The sequence below is a fragment of the Eptesicus fuscus genome, chromosome 12 (genome assembly GCF_027574615.1).
Source record: "Eptesicus fuscus isolate TK198812 chromosome 12, DD_ASM_mEF_20220401, whole genome shotgun sequence".
In the NCBI taxonomy this organism is placed as follows: domain Eukaryota; kingdom Metazoa; phylum Chordata; class Mammalia; order Chiroptera; family Vespertilionidae; genus Eptesicus; species Eptesicus fuscus.
Window position 1 is genome coordinate 71,414,609 of NC_072484.1, and position 17,567 is coordinate 71,432,175.

General features: G+C 57.6%; 1 protein-coding gene across 8 annotated transcripts; it reads right to left on the reverse strand.

Annotated features, from left to right (window-relative positions):
* Positions 1-106: 106 nt before the first annotated feature.
* On the reverse strand, positions 107-17,182 carry LPIN3 (lipin 3). 8 transcript variants are annotated; one of them, XM_054724049.1, is made up of 21 exons: positions 17,055-17,182; positions 12,994-13,056; positions 12,627-12,826; positions 11,419-11,514; positions 10,130-10,410; positions 9,859-9,942; positions 8,962-9,082; positions 8,552-8,825; positions 7,673-7,766; positions 7,375-7,535; positions 6,892-6,985; positions 6,730-6,799; positions 5,171-5,263; positions 5,050-5,093; positions 4,159-4,297; positions 3,104-3,252; positions 2,823-2,909; positions 2,188-2,340; positions 1,914-2,028; positions 1,734-1,837; positions 107-1,530 (listed from the first exon to the last, which is right to left on the reverse strand). In XM_054724049.1, the coding sequence occupies exons 3-21, from the start codon at positions 12,816-12,818 to the stop codon at positions 1,386-1,388; spliced, it is 2,496 nt and encodes an 831-aa protein (XP_054580024.1). In that variant the 5' UTR covers positions 12,819-12,826; positions 12,994-13,056; positions 17,055-17,182; the 3' UTR covers positions 107-1,385. The 8 variants fall into 8 exon arrangements, with proteins under 8 accessions (XP_054580024.1, XP_027992713.2, XP_054580021.1 ...); XM_028136912.2 differs by having other exon boundaries at positions 12,915-13,056; XM_054724046.1 differs by having other exon boundaries at positions 17,027-17,182.
* Between the last annotated feature and the right edge of the window lie 385 nt (positions 17,183-17,567).

The following is a 17,567-nucleotide window of genomic DNA, read 5'->3' on the forward strand; positions in this document are numbered from 1 at the left end:
CATTGACTGTCCTCACACCTGGCAGCTTCACAGGTGCTATTTCTGAACCAAGGACCAGAGGTTTCCACCACCACAGGTCCTTCAGGGCAGAACAGAAACACAAGACTCAGGCACGAGTTCTCTTTATTCCTTTTGATCCTCCCACAAGGTGGGGGCTTAGGAACCTGTCGATTCCCAGAGGACGGGATTAGGCCCAGGGGATCTGTTTGGAGATCCTCTGCGATTTATGTGTTTCCTTCTCTTCCCCAGAGATGTTTTCAGGCACTCTGGTCCCCACATAGTCCTCTCCTTTTCATGTGTGTGGGGAAATCTTGAGGGCCACTCTCATGTACGTCATGGCCTGAATGAGGCCAAGCCCTGGGCAGAAGGCCATGGCTGGAGGGAGAGGGCTCCAGACCTAGCTTCCAGAATCCTTGCAAACGCCTCGCCTGGATGTTCGTGAAGTCATGAGGAATTCAGGTAGAACATGACCAAGGAACAATCTGAAAATACAAGCGTGCATCTGGCCTGCACAGGTCCCAGAGACCCTGATGCCTGTCTCTGCTGAGGCTCCTGGCCTCAGTTTCCCCATGGCAGCATGGGCCCTCCTGTGCTGTTTTGCAAGTTCCAGTAGCCCTGCCTTCCAGCTTCTTTACACTTTGGAATTCTGCTCTCCACTATGGTGCTGTTGGGGGAGGGTGGGCCAGATTAAAGCTTTTAGCCTTTCTAAACTAAAGGTACTTTCTTCCCCAAAGACAGTGGGAGGGATGACTGCAGTGGGTGTCAGTCCTGTTTCCCACAGCTCCTTGGGCAAGAGTTTGCTCAGCAGCTGTGTGGCACTGAACTTGGGGAGGGCGGCAGGCCAACCCCACCTGCTTGGCAGGATTTGGGGCTGCATCCTCAGGGGACATGCTGAGGTGTCTGGCTCAAGAGCTGTGGGAAGGGGCCAGGGCTATGTAAGGGTCTGGCCTCAGAGGCTCCCTGAAGGGGTAGGGGGACATTGTGTTCCTCCCAGATGCTAATCTGTGCCCCCCTGCTGCCGCCAGCCTTCTCTGTGCTTACAGCTCTCAAGCCTCAGTGGGGCCTCCCTCTTCTCTCTGTCCTATCAGGAGTTGAGGCAAAGTCTCAAGAGTGACAGGGACAGAGACATCAAGGTCTCGGAGAACACTGCCAGGGCCCAGGGAACAGTCATTTAATCGCCACAGGCCAGCTGAGGCCTGGAACAGCTGCCCCACCCCCTGCAGCTCCGCTGGCAGAGGCAAGAGACAGGATAGGGAGGAGAGAGGTTGCCAAGCAGCCCTCATCTCCCCTCTCCGCGTCCGGTTGGTCCTGGGGCACCAAGCTTCCAACCCCCGATGTCCTAGGATCCCCAGTCAGTCCTGGGCCAGGCCAGGGAGGAAGGGGTGTCAGGCCAGGGTGTCAAGGTCCACAGTGGTCAGTGGCTCCCGCCAGTAGCAGAAGCTGCTGTATTCAGGGTTGGCCAGGTCTGTGCTGGGGCCACGGTCCAAGGGTGGGAAGAGGAGCTCAACCACCTCGCTGAGCCGCTTGTACCTGTGAGCAAATCAGGGCCGGCACTGAGGGCCTGAGCTGCTGCCAGGCCATGGCCCCCGTCCCATCAGGCCAACTGCACCCTGCCTGGGAGACCTGGGCAAGGAACAGAGGCCCCGGTGCAGAGCTGGAACTGGGGCCCAGGCAGAGGCTGGGGTGTGGGGACATGGCAGGGCCTGGGGACACAGGGCAGGGTTTGGCCTCACGTGGATTTGTGGTTCTTCATGGGCTCCTGGATGAGCTCTCCCCGGGGGTTGACGGTGAAGATCCGAGATTCAGGTAGGCCCACGTGCCGGTAGGCAGTGACATCCTGTGGGAGACAAGGAGGGGCTGGTGGGCTGCGGGGTGGGGAGCGGTGCCTCAGGCCTCGGGGAGGAGACACTCACATTGGGTCTGTTCCCAAAGGCGGCATAGAAGGGCTGTCCGTGGGGCAGAAACAACTGCTGGATGTCGCTCAGGCAGGCGATCTTGAACACCTCTGGCTTCTTCTCAATCACCTCCCTGGGGAGCCGGGGCCAGGGCAGGGAAGGCAGCCGAGGAGGGGTAGCAATCGGAGGACGGCAGGGTCAGGTGACATAGGCCCAGTGCCGGCCTGGGCTGGCAGTGGGCCCGCACCCCCCTCCAGGGCTGTGGGCTCGTATCGTGTAGGGGATTGATTACCTGTGCAGGGCGGAGAAGAGGCTGCTGGGAGACAGCAGGATGGGGCCCTTAGGGAGGCCGCAGCCCCGCTCGCTCACCCACTGTAGGTACCCCTTGGTGAGGTCAGCCATGCCAATGGCCCGCGCTGAGCAGTACAGGAACTTGTACCCGTTTCTGGGGGTGGAGACAGGTGGCACACAGCGCCATCAGGGGGCCTGTCCCGGCACAGGGACAGATGGCACCACCCATCCTGCCCTCTTGGCTTCAGCCAGCTCAGCTCAAGCCTCCAAACCTAGAGGCCTTTGCAGGGAGCGGTCCAGGAGAAGAGCTGGGCAGGCTGAGAGGCGGCCTCGGGAGAGGGAGCATGGACAGAGTCCTGAGGCCCAGGCGGACCGAGATGGACAAGGGTGTGAGCCAGTCCGCAGACTTCCTCTGGAGCATGAAGTCCAGCCGTTAGACCAGATCCCAGACCCCAGGAGACGAGTCTTCCTCAGGAGGACTGGTGGGTGGGTCTCAGCTCTCCAGCGACATGGCTCAGCGTCTTCCTCTCTGGGCCCTGCTGGGCCCCAAGCCTGGCTTCCCAGGGCCGGGGCTATGGTGGCCTAAACTGTCCTGTCCCTCCCTCCCTGGGGCCCTGCCCCAGCCCCAGCACTCACAGGTGGATTTTGTGGTAGAGACTCGTGATGCCCTGGTGTGTCCAGTCTTTCCCCAGCTGGGGCAGAATGTGGCCCAGAGCGTCCGACCTAGATCCCAGAGGAGGGGTCACTCCAAGGCAGCTTCACGTGGCCCTCATGTTCCAGGCATGGGGCCCAGCTCCCAGCCCCAAGATGGTGCACTGGGGGTAGGGGAGGGGGGGCTCTCTCCCTGGCCCCTGCCCCCCAGCACAGAGGACGGCACATTTCCAGGCCCTCCCTCTCCCCCACCAACCAGGCCTCACTTGGTGATGGTACCATCGATGTCCGAGATGACCACCTTGTCGTCCCACTTCCACAGGTAGATGGTGGCCCTGCAGCGGCAGGTACCCTGGTACTGGGTTGTCACGCTGAAGACCACATCGTTGGCACCTTCTTGCAGGTTCAACTGCCGCTGGGGCCGGGCAGAGGTGGGGAGCTGTGATCAGCCACAGCCAGGCACTGTCCACCCCTTGCCACCCCAAACTGTGGCCTTCAATCCCCAGGCCTCTCATTCTCCTCTCCTTCCCAGCTCAGAGAACCTGCCTGAATCCATCGGAGAGAGCCACGTGGGCAGAGGGTGGCCCCGAGGAGGCAGTGAGGGAGTGCGGGTGGGGTTGGCACAGTGCCGGCACAGGAGCCCTAATCTCCCTCTGTGTTCCTTTGGGGTGAAGCTCGAGGACAAAGCCTGGCCCGTAGCTCCCACTCCAGTTTCTCAGGTCAGCCCCGAGGCTGGCATTGCCCTCGTCAGGGAGACACCTCACTGTATAGAAAGGCCCTGTGGGATCATCACAGGCAGCCCTATGACACCCCAAAGAGAGACCCTTTCCTTGGTCCATAGAGAAGGATGAGGGCAGCTCAGCCATCGCCGGTGTGAGTCCTGGGTACCACACAGGTGGCAGCTGCTCTGTACCAGACTGGCCAGGCCCCCGGGCACCTCCCTGGCCGTGGAGCCATACTCAGAGAGAAAACATCCTTATTTCGGGAGCCACCTGTTACTGAGCTCAAAGCCGTGAACCCAGGGCCAATCTGAAGGGCTGTCATCAACATTTGATTCCTTTAGGTGGCTTCCAAGGGCCAGAGCGCAGCCCGCCACCCACTGCAGGCTGATATTTTAGGCCTAGAGAGGGCTTCTCCAGTGAGGGCATTGGACAGAAATGGACTGGCACGTAAAGCAGCGAGCCCCTGCCCCTGGGGGTATTCAAGCAGAGGCTGTTTGGCTGCCAAGGGGTTGGATTCTGGGCTTTAGTGACTGTGGGGCTCTGACAGAGTTATCACCACCCCCACCATCCCACACGAACACACCCAGGGACACACGTACGATCTGATCGGAGGAGAGGCGGAGGGACTTCTTGTAGGCAGGAGTGTAGGCTGGAGGCAAGGGTGGCAGGGAGGGAGCCTCAAGGATGACGGGGCTGTCAGGGGCGTCATCCTCGCTACTCAGGACATCCATCTTCTCCCTGTGGGCAGCCCAGCTCTCAGGCACCTCTGCCAGCCGAAGGCACTGCACTCCCAGTAGACACCCCTCGACCCAGGCCACAAGGAGCCTGGGCCTGTCCCTGCCCCTCCAGAGACTACCCAGGGGACCAGGAACCCCTCCCTCTAGGTGCCACCCATTTTGGGGGTGGTGGCAGACTAAGGAAGTGGGCCGGCATGCTAGACCCAGAAAGGTGGTGGCAGAGCCGGAGCCAGGGCCTGGGCTCTCAGCCCTCAGTGCCTCTCTACAACCAGGATGCCAGACCTGCCTGGAGATATTTACCTGAAAACCCAGAAATGTGTTTTACGGTGTACGCCCAAACTTACCTGCTTTGGCTTCAGTTGATTCACCTTGGCCACTTTCCCCCACGCCCCCACCACCCTTGGGCATTCTGGCTCAGTTCAGAGATTTAAAAAAAAAAAGCAAGATCAGCAGGCCCCTGGCGGAGAGGAGAGGCCCTGCCCTCCTTAATATAGTAACCCAGACAAGGTTACTATATTAAGTCGAGGAGTCAAGGCACCCATTCCAGCTCTGCCATTTCTCGGCTGTGGGACCTTTGGTATATCTCTAAGTCTCAGTTTTCCCATCTGTGAAATGGGGGCATTTCTAGGGAGAAAGAAAGGGTGTAGGAGTGATTAGGGAGTGACAGAGAACCATGGCTGGGGGAGGGGTGCCTGCACCACTCCGACCCTCCAACAGCAATCCTCCCCACCCCCAGCCAAGAGAGCAACTCACCCCCGTGCCTCCCTGGCTGTGGTCTTCTCCCTCGGGGCACTTCTCTATGGGAAGAACATCCATCCAGTGAACAGTTAGCTCCTGCCTGGGCTGACCCCACCCTGGGACCGTGACCACCCACCTCCTCGGCCGGGAAGTCCCTGCGTCGCCAGGAAAACCACCACCGCCCACCCTTCCTGGGCATTTTCTCCTTCTCCAGCTTGTCCACGGTGCTCTGTGGGCAGATAAAGGCCATGGCATTTCCCCCTGCATCACACAAATCCACCTTCGACTGCCCTTGGGGCCAACATAAGCCCGGAGCCTGGGGCTGACCTTCGAGCTGAGGAAGCACAACCACCACCATCGTGGGATTCAGGTAAGCAAGCACGGGAGACCAAGGGCCCCTCCATCCCAGCCCTGACCCCCTACCTCTAGCCCAACCTTGGCCTGGCTTCCAAATCTTGTGGGTCAGTCTCTCCAGAGTAGCTGAAGGCAGTGCTTTGGGAGTTTCTCAAGATCTGGGACTCCCTGCATGATGCCACCAAGTGACAGCAGGAAGGACAGTCTAGAGCCGGTACTCCCCTCAACCTCCAAGACCGACACAGGCAACCCGTAAGGTCAGTGATTCTGTCCCATAAATGCGCCCTCTGTATGTTACCGCTCCTGTCTGGTGGGGGTAACATGCGCTTGTGGAAAATACTGATTAGATCTGTGCTTCCTACAAACACAGAATGGTGCACCCACGTCAGGAGGACATGGGCTTGGGGTGGGTTGGCCAGGGTGCCCACTTGAGCTGGGAACAGGCTGAGGCAGTCTCCCAGGGACCTCAATGGTGGGTATGTCCAGGTGAGGACAGTCAAGCAGGAGAGGGACCCTCTTCCTTCTCACAGGCTGTGGTACTAGCTCAGACCCAGAGCCAGCCAGAGGATGGAGCTCAGCATCACCAAAGGGAGGCAACCAGCTGATTAGTGATGTTCTTTGGGCAACTCTAATCAAATGGAGAACAATAGACCAGGGCAGGGCCCTGGACCACTTCCAGAAGGGCAGAAGGGGCAGGTACAGGAGGGACTACAGAGGCTGGGTTCCTTCCCACCTCTGAGCATCAGTACATGCTGTTCCTGCCAAGGCTTACTCATCCTTCCGATCTCTGCCCAGCAGGCACTTGCTCAGCAAACTTCCCTGTTGAGGCTCTCAAAGCAACCCAGACCTCTCCTTCCCAATACTCACAGTTGAATTTTACGTTCACCTGGCTGAGTCTTTAACTGTCTTTCTTTGAAGGCATGACTGTCCCTGGCACATAGTAGGTACATAACAAATGTGTGCTGATAATGTGGGCAAACACCCACAACCCAGCCTCAGAGGTTCTCAGGGTCAGGTGAGGAGTGGGACCTCCATCTCCCAAGCCTCATCTCCCAGATCTGAAAACTTCCTGCTGAAGGCATGTCCCTGTCGAATGTTTATCCCCCTCTGGTTTGACCTGAGCTCTTTTGAAGTAAAGTCCAAATTCAGTGGGATTCAGCTACGCCAGGAAACCAGGGAAGGGGGTGGCTCTGTCCACACAGCAATGTTGGCAGAGTGGGTCTTGTAATCCGTCAGCCCCAGGCCCATCTCTGCCCACCCTCCACTTCCTGGCTAAAGGGCCCCCCACCCCGAGGCCATGGCCACTTTCCCCAGGAGGCCCAGTGGTGCTCTAACCATTACCTTGGGCAAGTTCTTCTGAAAGGCTTGGAGGGAGAGGACCATGGGGGCAGCTACAGCCCAGTTATAGTGCCTGGAGGGACAGAACAGGGTGTAGGAGCTGCAGGGCCATGAAGGAGGCAGGGTGACTCCTGTGGCAGCCAGCAGCCCAGCCCTGGTACTTACTTCTCATTGATTTTCACCACCAGGTTTGGGTCGTCCAAGAGGCCAGGGTTTTGGACGAGGTCCTGGTAGGAGACTATGTGCTTGTTGAACTTCTCTGGGCACAGAGGCAGAGAGTGAGGGCAGAGGCTGATACATCCCACATGACCCACTGCCCTAGTCTCTCCGGGTCCCTCCGCACTCTACCATTCAGGCCTCCCCCAGGGCTCCTCCCCTCCTGTGGTTTTGCACCTGCTATTCCCACCCCAGGCACTGGCCATCCTGGACTCTCACAGGATAAGTCACAGCTAAGCATCAAGCCTTTGCTTCACGGGGCCTTGGGGATGCCCCATCCCTGCTGGCTTGAATGTGGGCTCCACAGGGCAGAGAATGCAGGGAGCCTGGCCCAGCCTCACACCTCTGCTGCCCCACCCTCTGGGGTCCTCCTGCTCTCCCCAGCCCCCAGGCTCAGGGCCAATCCTTAGAAGGGCTCCTGGTTGGACATACCCAGGGAAATGTCCCGGCTGTCAGCCAGTCCTCCACAGAGAGACAGCACTATCGTGTCCACTGTGTCCGGAGTGGGTTCTGCTTCCTGTTCGGGGTTGGGGTCCCCCATGGGCTTCTGGCTGCCGGGTTCACTCCACCTCCTGGGCCCCAGCCCACAGTCACTGGGGGGGAAGGGGTCAGCGGTGACATGAATACAAGGAGGCTGGGAGGAGGGCCTCACCCCTCTCCAGCCCCTGACAGCCAACCCCTGGCCCCACCAGTCCTGATCCCAAGCCACTGGCACCCAGAACCCAGGCACCTCTTGGGGAAGTAAAGGGCTGCGTTCTCAGAATCCAGAGAGGACAAGTCATCCAGGTAGATGGGGCCCAGGTGCTGGCTTCTCTTCAGGGAGCCTGAGGGCAGAGGAGATGCCATTTGCTGCAGACCTAGCGTGTGCTCCGTCGTGTGAGCAGTATGAGGCCCCCTTGTCTGGGAGCGCCCTAAAGCAAAGCACTGTCCAGTAGACTTTCTACGAAGCTAGAAATGTCCCATGGCAGCTAGTCCAGTACAGTAGCCAACAGCCACAGGGGACTATCAGCACACTTAAAATGGGGTGTGATGGAGAAATGGAATTTTTTTAAATGTTACTTAATTGTAATTTTAAATAGCCACGTGTATCCAGGGACTAGCCAGTGCCTTCCCATGCACTCAGAATAAATCCCAGCTGATGAGCGAGAATGTCTAGTCTCTGCTCATCTCCCGGCCTCCTCTCCCCACTCTCTCCCTGGCCTCGCTCAAGACACACCAGCTGCCTCAGTTCCTAAACATGAAACCTCTCTCCTGCCTCATGGCCTTGAAACATGCGATTCCCTCTGCCTAGAATTCTCTTCCCCTGATCCTCACTTGCCTAGGTCTTCATTGTTCATGTCTCAGCTCAAACATCACCCACTTGCAGAGGCCTTCCCTGACCGCGTGATCTAGATAGCCCCCCGTCCCACCCAATGAACGGTACCACATCATCGCTGTAACATTCTTCCTGGCTTTTGTATGCATTATCTGTCTGCCCCCCATGAGGGCTGGTGTCAAACACAATGCCAGGCACACAGTAGGTGCTCAAAACAGGCCTGATGTCCCAGAGTCCACCCCAGAGGAAACGTGAGGCCAGGGGAGCACTGGGGGGTATCCAGGCATCACTCACCTTTCCTCCTGGAGAACCCCTCTGGTGGCCCGGTGGGAGCCGGACCCTCCAGAGCGGCCCAGCTCCATGATTTTGAGGCAGGAGAGAGACCCGCATCCTTGGATCTCTGAGTCTTGGATTCTTCTCTCTCGGGGGCAGGGAGAGGGGGACCCACCAGAGCGGGCCCCTCCGTGTCAGGCGGAAGGTCAGGGGTGCTGGGCTCTCCCTGAGCGGAGGCTGCCCCAGTGCTGCCATCAGGGACCATCGAGGACGTGGGCCTCTCAGCTTTGGCCACCTTCAGTCAAACAAATGGGAAGGGTGTGGGCAGGGCCGATGCAGGGGCTGCCTCCCACACCCCACTAGGTGGCCCAAGTCTCAGTCACTCCAGTCCCCTGAAAGGCAGGGATGGGTCATGGCACAGAGGAACTCACCTTAGGCAGCCTCCCCCAGGCCCACTGCATGTGCGACTCAGCTCTCAGGGGGCTGGGCTCCGGGGTCCTCACCTCCAGCTCTGAGTCGCTCTTAGGGGATGTTAGCTCTCCCGACGAAAGGCTGCAGGAAACAAGAATTCAGAGACCCCCCCAAACCAGCCTGCCGCCACCCCCTCCCTCCCCCGCAAGCCTGGGAAAAAATATTTTCAAAACATATTTATGCTTGTGTTGCATCCCCAGAATATATAAAGGATATATTAATATATAAAGAACTCCCAACAAATCAATAATAAGAAGGCAGTCCAGTGAAAAAAAAAAGGGGGGGAGGGGCAAGTTTGTGACTGCTTAATGGGTATAGGATTTCCATTTGGAGTGATGAAAAAATTCTGGAACTGGAGAGGGATTGTCTTGGATGGTGGCACAACATTACGAATTTATTAAATGCCATTGAATTGTGCACTTTACTATGATTAAAATGGTAAATTTTATGTTATGTGCATATTACCACAATTTTTAAAAAATATATATTTTTATTGATTTTAGAGAGGAAGGGAGAGGAGAGAGATAGGAACATCAATGATGAGAGAAATCATTGATCGGCTGCCTCCTGCACACCCCCTACTGGGGATCGAGCCTGCAATCCAGGCATGTGCCCTTGGCCGGAATCGAATCTGGGACCCTTCAGTCCGCAGGCTGATGCTCTATCCACTGAGCCAAACCAGCTAGGGCACCACAATTTTTTTTTTAATGGGCAAACAACTTAAACACTTTGCAAAGGAGATATACAAGTGGCTGGTAAACACATTAAATGTGTTCGAAGTCATTATTTATTAGAAAAATGTAAAGGGAAACCACCTTGGTCTTGAGTCCCCACCTGCGGCCCACCTGGATTCTCACCTGGTCTGGGAGGGCCACTCGCCATCGGAGTAGGGGTAGATGTCTGTAGGCTGTGACGAGGACTCCTCTTCCAACTGGATGCTGCTGAGGGGCCACAGGGAAATAAATGGTCACTGAGAGCACAGGGCACGGGAGCCTGGACGGCAGGGGCTTGGGGAGGTGAAGCAACTAAAGCCCAGAGAGGTCAAGGCTCTCGCCCAGGGTCACACAGCACCAGCAGAGGAAACAGTGCTTGAACCCAGGCTGGCATCCTCGCACCCTTGGCCCCCACCTGGTCTCCACACATCCTGTGGGCTCCAGCCTCGGCTTCTCCAGCAGGGACAGCTCACTCTCAGCACCCGCCTCCAGCTCCTCAGAACTAGAATCGTCTGCCACCGTGTCCTCCTTCCACCTGGGTTTCCTCCTACGAAGCCTCTTCTTCCTTCCCGTGGAGGCCACACCCAAGATGACGGGCTCGGATTCGCTGGCTGTACCCAGCTGGGAGTCAGAGGGGAACCCGGACAGGCCGCCCCAAGGTAAGGGTGACGTGCATAGGCGGGGAGGCACGTTTTCCTGTGGAGAAGATCAGGGGCTACCGCTCAGGGGGGCCGCTCTTGTCACCAGGCACCCTGAGCCCTGCCAGCGTCTCAGGCCCTGGAGTGAGCTCATTTGGGGGCAGGACAACAGGCATGGAGGCTGGACACAGGTGGCAGCAGCATGGCCTTGTAACTGCTGCTGGCCTTGGAGCTCCCTCAGGGGTAACGCAGCCCTAACCCCAGGGGCTGCCTGCATCCCTGGCAGCCCAGGGTGTGGACCACACTGTCTGGACAGACCTGGGCATCAGCCTCTCATCTTCTCTGCCCACGCCTACCCCAGTAAACGCCTACTTCCCTTTTAAGACTTAGCCAGGCGTCACCTCCTCCAGGAAGTTTGCCCTGACTATTCTCAGCCTCAGTTCCAACCCCCTTCACTGTAATGACCAAAGGGTTTCACCAGCCATTATTTATGTGTCTGTCTCCCAGGCTCGTCTGGGAACCTCCTTTGAAGTAGGGGGTCACCCCTCGCCTGAGTTCACTGCAGTGTCTGGCACAGGGCTCCGTTAAAGTTTGTCAAGCTCAAACTATTCAAACACCTCTGCTGGCTCGTGCTGGGCCTGCCTCCCTCTGCAAACACCCCTCTCTTCATGCTCCACCCACGTACTTCCCTGTTCCAGCTGCACTGAGCCCGCCCGCCCCAGATCCAGAACAAGCCATCTCATGCTCTTCAGCCCCAGCCACGCCTCAGCTCCCTCCTCTCCCCAGGCTGCCAACGAAGGCCTCCTTTTCACCCGTCAGGGACCAGCTCAAGTGTCCTCTTCTGAGAAACCTTCCTCAACTTTCCCGGGGGAGTAAGTCAGCCCTCGTCCCCTCCCCCACCCCCAAATTCTACCCAGGCTCCAAGAGCAGATCATGAGTGCCAGCCCTAACCCATCCCCTGCATCGGAGCCTTGCTGACAGTGACAAACCCCAAGGCCTCGCCCAGAGGGGGCACTAGTGCAGGGCAGGGGCAGGGGCAGGTGCTGTCATGGACGGAGGTATTTACCTCATCACTCTCCAGCTCCTGGACGAAGAAGGCCTCCCCGCTGTCCCCCAGCTTCATGTGCAAGTCCACGGGCTCCCCATTGATCTCGATGTCCACCTGCAGCAGGGCATGATGGGCCACGGGGCGCATGATCCCCGCCGTCGGCCCTCACTCCAGTCCACTGGGGCCCTGGCCTCCCAGCGGGTCCCAGTGACAGGCTCCCTGCTGCCTCCGCTTCCCCAGCCCTGCATTTGCTGGAACTGTCTCCCCAGCCCTTGGTGTACCAGGCTGCTCCCCTCTCTGAGGGTCGCTGCCTCCTCGGAGAGGCTGGCTGAGCCTCTGTGCCCCTCCTCGAACACACTTCCCCATTCTTGAGGCTCTGATGCACGTGTCATGGTCTCAGTATCCTTGTTTATGCTTTGGTTTCTGTGTTCCTCTCTCCCCCACAGCCCATGAGAACAAGGACGTGATTCATCTTGTCACTGTGGAGTCCCCAGCCCCAGGGCAGTGCTCGGACCAACAATGGTGAGAATGACCACTTCCTAGGCACTCAGCATCATGTTTTATCTAGACCATCCTGTTTAATCGTCACAGCCTCCCCTTGCAGCAGCTCCAATCATTCTTCCCACTTTATAGATGAGGAAACTGAGGCTGGGAGGGGTTAAGTAATTCTCTGGGAAGTAGCCAAAGGAGGCTATGAACCCAGAGCCTAGTTCTTAACCACAAGGCGCTAGTCTATCTCCCACAAGGTTACGCTGTGACTCTGGACAGTTCATAGTCACCCCAGTGTGAAGGGGCCTGGGCCCACCACACCCCCTTTCACACACCAGAGCCCAGTGACAACAGTGCAGGTTTCCTAAGGGAGAGGAACGGACCTCTGAGTGTCACCCCAGGCCTGGCCCGGGGATGGTGTTACCACCTCCTATCAATCATCAGGCAGAAGACACCACCTGCACAGGTGAAGCCACTTAGGAGAACACACAGGTAAGGTCTTACTGAGCTTCAGGTCCGATGGTCCCACTAGGCTGCTTTTAGGGGAAAATAGGAACCCCTTGGACCAAAGCCCCAAACTAACCCTAAAACCATCAAAGAAAATACAGAAGGCCGGAAGCCTGTCCAGAGGACAGATCCCCACCTAAGGGAGGCCTGGGTGCTCTCCTGGGACTGCGGTGGCTGCCCCGGCCTCAAAGCCCACCCGGCCGTGGCCCTCGGCAGCTGCCAGCACTCACCACCTTCTCCCGGGACCGCAGGACACCCAGCTTGCCGAAACGCACGTGGAAGGGCGAGCACTGGAAGGAGCCGTCCACCTGCTTCACCACCAGCACATCGATGCAACCACTCAGTGTGGCCGGGTTCAGGCCCTGGTACAGCTCCCTCATCGTCCCAAACACGGTCCCCGCCAGCTGGCCCACGTAGTTCATGGCTGGGGCTGGCAAAGGGAGGCAGTGCTGGGACCAAGGCCTGGCCCCCGCCTACCCCACACCCCCATGGGGAGACCCCCGGGTCCCCTGGCTTACAGTGTGTCGCCCTCGGAGCGCCTTCGGAGTCACGGGATGGGAGGGGTGCCAGCGGACGTGGGTTCCAGCTCTGGCTCACCTACTGACCAACCAGGAGGCTCCCGGACAGCTGCCTCCCTTCTCCAGGTGCCGATCCCCACATCTGTGAAATGAGGGCACAGGGTAAGGCGACCTGGGGTTCTCCGAGCCTCTAAATGCCATGAGTAATGATGATGACCACAGTGCTCAGTGACAGGGCTCATTTCCTCGTCACAACAACCTACCAGCTTGGCCGAGTGGGTGTCATTATTCCTGTTTACAGACACGCCAGCTGAGGCTCAGAGAGGTGGAGTGAATTGCCCAGGACCTCACAACTAGGAAGGAGAGGGGCAGGGATTCGAGCCCCAGAACCCCAGGTGGCCCAACTGTGGGGACAGGAGGAGGCAGGCACCCCTCCCTGGGGTCAATGGGGAGCAGCCTCATGACATATCAGGCCCTGGCCCCTGTGGGTAACAGGCAACAGCCCTAAAGGCCGATATCCTCCCAGTAAATAAGGAGACAGGCGTCTCAATTTTTCCACCTGAGAAATGGGTTCAGCTGTCTTGCTGCCTCCTGGTCCCAGGAATTGGAAGGGGCCTTGCTGGTCCATCGTGGCTGATTTGTGAGGTGCCAGGGGTGGGAGCACCCCAGGTGCCTAAGGCTCTGCCCAGCTCTATTCCTGGGTTCATCTCCTTATAGCTGTGGGTGGAGGGAGCTCCAGTTTAAGGCTCCAACTACAAGTCCTTCCCAGTTTCCTTAGGAGGATGAGAAGTCCATCCACGGCCCACAGCTGACCCCGGTGTCTCTAGGCCAGTGGTCGGCAAACTCATTAGTCAACAGAGCCAAATATCAACAGTACAACGATTGAAATTTCTTTTGAGAGCCAAATTTTTTTAAACTTAAACTTCTTCTAACGCCACTTCTTCAAAATAGACTCGTCCAGGCCGTGGTATTTTGTGGAAGAGCCACACTCAAGGGGCCAAAGAGCCGCATGTGGCTCGAGAGCCGCAGTTTGCCGACCACGGCTCTAGGCCATCGTTCTCAGGCCCAACCCCCAGTCCTCAGGCCACTATTCAGGCCTAGGACTGGCCCGTGGCACCAACTCTCCTTCCCCTGGCCAGACCTGTCCCTCCAGCTTTCCCACACCAGGCCCAGCTCGGTGAGCTAGAGGCAGGAGGCTGTGGCCACCAAAGAGAAAAACCAGAGCCATAATGAGAGCCGCCTCCACGCTGGCATGGTGCCCCTCTGCCAACTTCAGCTCCCTGCCCTCCCCGCTGGCCAGGCCAGCGGCCCACTGCCCTGTGGCTGCCAGGACACAGGCCATCCGCTTCCACAGGGCACTTCCCTCTCTCAGACCCTGAATCAGAATTCCTGGAGGCCCGCCGGCCGTGCAAGACCTGCCCTCAAAGAAGTTAAGTGATTTATCCAAACTCTACTAAGCTAAGAGGCCATAGATGGGACGAGGGAGTGATGACTCATATCCTGGTTTCCTGACTGCATGCCGTGGTTCCTTCTACTCCTCGGTCCACAGTTGTCTGCGGGGAGAGCTGCCCGGCCCACAGCCCCCTCTGCGCAGCCCTGTAATACCTTGCCACTCAAAGTGTGCTCCGTCCCCAGCAGCACCAGCGTCACCTGGGAGCTTGTGAGAAGTGCGGAGCTTCACAAACGTAAGGCACAATTTCAATCGCTAAAGTGAAAACTGAGATAAAATGAAGATCTTTGGACCCTGAGCATGCCACTCAAATGTAATAAATATTTTATCTGCAATGCACCTACGCTGCGCCATATGGAAATTTCCACGTTCGTGTCTCCCCACCTAACACCAAACTCTGTGAATATAGGTCTGGGGAGACAGACAAACCGACAAGGCAGACATGTGGTGGGCAGGACTCTAGGCCACTGTGCCCAGGAAAAGCAGAGAGGACGCTAGAAGCTACCAGAAATAAAGGAGCAACCGTGGGAGGGGCAGACCAGGGCTGGGGGCAAAGGTCTGCCCAGCTGGAGGCCCAAGCCTGAGCTATCTGCCCTGCTGAGGGCAAAAGAGCTTGGGGGCTGGGGGGAGGTGTGAAACGCTGAGCTCGACCAAGTACAGGGTTTCTCAGCTTTGGAATCATTGACATTTGGGGCTGGATAATTCTTTGCTGTGGGGGAATTGTAGGATGGTTAGCAGCATCCCTGGTCTCCACCCACTAGATACCAATAGTAACACCTCCTCCAGGTGTGACAATCCATTGTCTCTAAACATTATCAAAACTGGCCTTGGTGGAGAGCCACTGAAGGTAGTAGAAAGAGCTGAACAGCAGAGATGTCACCCAGGGGATTGTCCTGGGTGACCCACCCACACAATGTCCTCAGGCAAGTACTTTGCTGGCCTCAATTTCCCCTTCTGTGAAACAAGGCCTCAATTTTTCAAACCCTTCTCAGCCTACAATTCACTCCTCAATCTGTTCTCCCATCCCACGAGTGGATGCCCCCACATCTGTCTGCTCAGCATTTGGAGGATTCCTGTGAGCCAGGCTCTGGCTGCCTCCCCCTACCTGCATCCATCCCTGAAGGCATCTCCTCTCCCGAGGACCCAGCCTTGAGTCTTCCCCAGATGGGGGGAAGCTCTGCTTGGCTCCCCTATGTCACCCTTCAACCCAAACTAAAGTCTAAAATTAAATACTTGCCCTAACCAGTTTGGCTCAGTGGATAGAGCATCGGCCTGCGGACTAAAAGGTCCCAGGTTCGATTCTGGTCAAGGGCATGTACCTTGGTTGTGGGCACATCCCCAGTAGGGGGTGTGCAGGAGGCAGCTGATTGATGTTTCTCTCTCATCAATGTTTCTAACTCTCTATCCCTCTCCCTTCCTCTCTGTAAAAAAATCAATAAAATGTATTTTTTTAAAAATAAAATTAAATAAAAATAAAATTAAATACTTCACCCCCCTCCAAACCCAGGTCAGCTGAATTTCTCTCAGAACTCATGGGTACCCCCACAAAAAACCTCTGAATCCCATTCCCCAACTTTCTGCTCATCTGGTCCCTCCTTTCTCCTCCTGCTGAACTAGGCCAAGGCTTTATGACCGGATGCCTAGATCCTAGATGGCAACAGGACACTGTGGGTAAGGCACCAAACTGCCTGGGTTCCAATCCCCTCCTTGACACTAGCTGTGACCTTGGGCAAGTCTCTTTACCTCTCTAAGCCTGTTTCAGCCTCTGAAATGGGGATAACATAAGGGATGCATGAGCAATTCATGACACAATTCAAGTAAAGTACTAGCATGCAATAAATGCCCATACGTGTCACCTATCGGCACCAGCAACTTTCCTGGCGTTGTGACAGCCCCATTCACCCAGGCTGGTCCTGACACTACAGGTCAGACTCCAGTGCACTGTCCCTGCTCACAGTTGAGAGTTGAGACTTCTTAACTCAGCATTCAAGGCCCTGCATGATATGGTGACCCCACTGTTTGCAAAGTGAGCAGGTGGGCTCCAGGCAGGCCTCACAGGGTGCCCAAGCCTGAGACCGCTCTGGGAACATCCACAGGTCTCCCAGGCCAACACACAACTCCACCACGGGGAAGCCGGAACAAGCTGCTGCCCTGGGTGGGAGCTTTCAGCTTTTGGGGCTCCCAGATTTGGGGCTAGGTAGGGGCACGGTTCTCTATCTAGGAACAGAGGGAGCAGGAGGATAAGAATTCCTATCGTTCTGGAAGGGAAAAACCCAACCCCAGGTTCCCAGCCGCCTTCACGGCTACCCTCCCCACCTGGCCAGTCACAGGGCAGGCCGGGCAAGATCAGACCCTGCTTTGCCACTGAGGCTACTTAGTACCAGAATGGGTGGATTACCTCCTCAAGGTCAGTCAGCCTGGGATGATGCTGGGCCAGCCAACCCCCCCCCCCCCCCCGAAAGGTTTTTGCATCTCATTATCTCCTGACCCCAAATTCTGGGTGTCCAGGGCCCCCCACCACCGCCGAGCCGGCAACAAGGACGAAGTGAGTTCCTCAACCCTTGAGAGTTCCCTTCTGGACTCAGGCCCCGAGAACAGGAAGGAATGAGGGTCGATTGGCAGGACGGATGGGCGGGGCAAGGCGGGACGGGGCGCGGGGTACCTCTTCGCAGGCCCGGGTTGGGCCCTACCTCTGGAGCTGCCCACTGGACCTCCCGGACCCGGAGCCGCCGCCTCTATCTGAGTGCACAGGGTCAGCGGGTAAGTGTCCTTGGCCCCGCACTCGCATGGCACTTCCGCCTCCTCTAGGACCGGGAGAGATCCCGGCTCCGCCCCTTCCACGAGCCCAGGGCGGGCTCCAACCCCCGCCCCCCCCAAAAGACCCCACCTCCGCCCAGTCCCCACGCCCAGTCCCCACGCCCGTCCCCACGCCCAAGGCCGCCCTTTCACCTATAGAGTGTGGGTGGGCGGGGTCACACTTCGGCGCCACCCCTGCCCCGCCCCACGCCCTGGAGTTGCTGGAAGCATTGTGCGGGTGGCCGGCCGCGTGCCTCGCTTCCAGGAACCGCCGAGAGGCGGGGCCCTTCAAATCCCTAGGCTTAGCTTCCAGCTCGCTGTGTGACTTCGGGTGAGTTTTCCCCAGCCTGAGCCCGTTTTCTGCTTTGTCAAAGGACATAGCCACCGTGCAGGATTTTCGACACCAA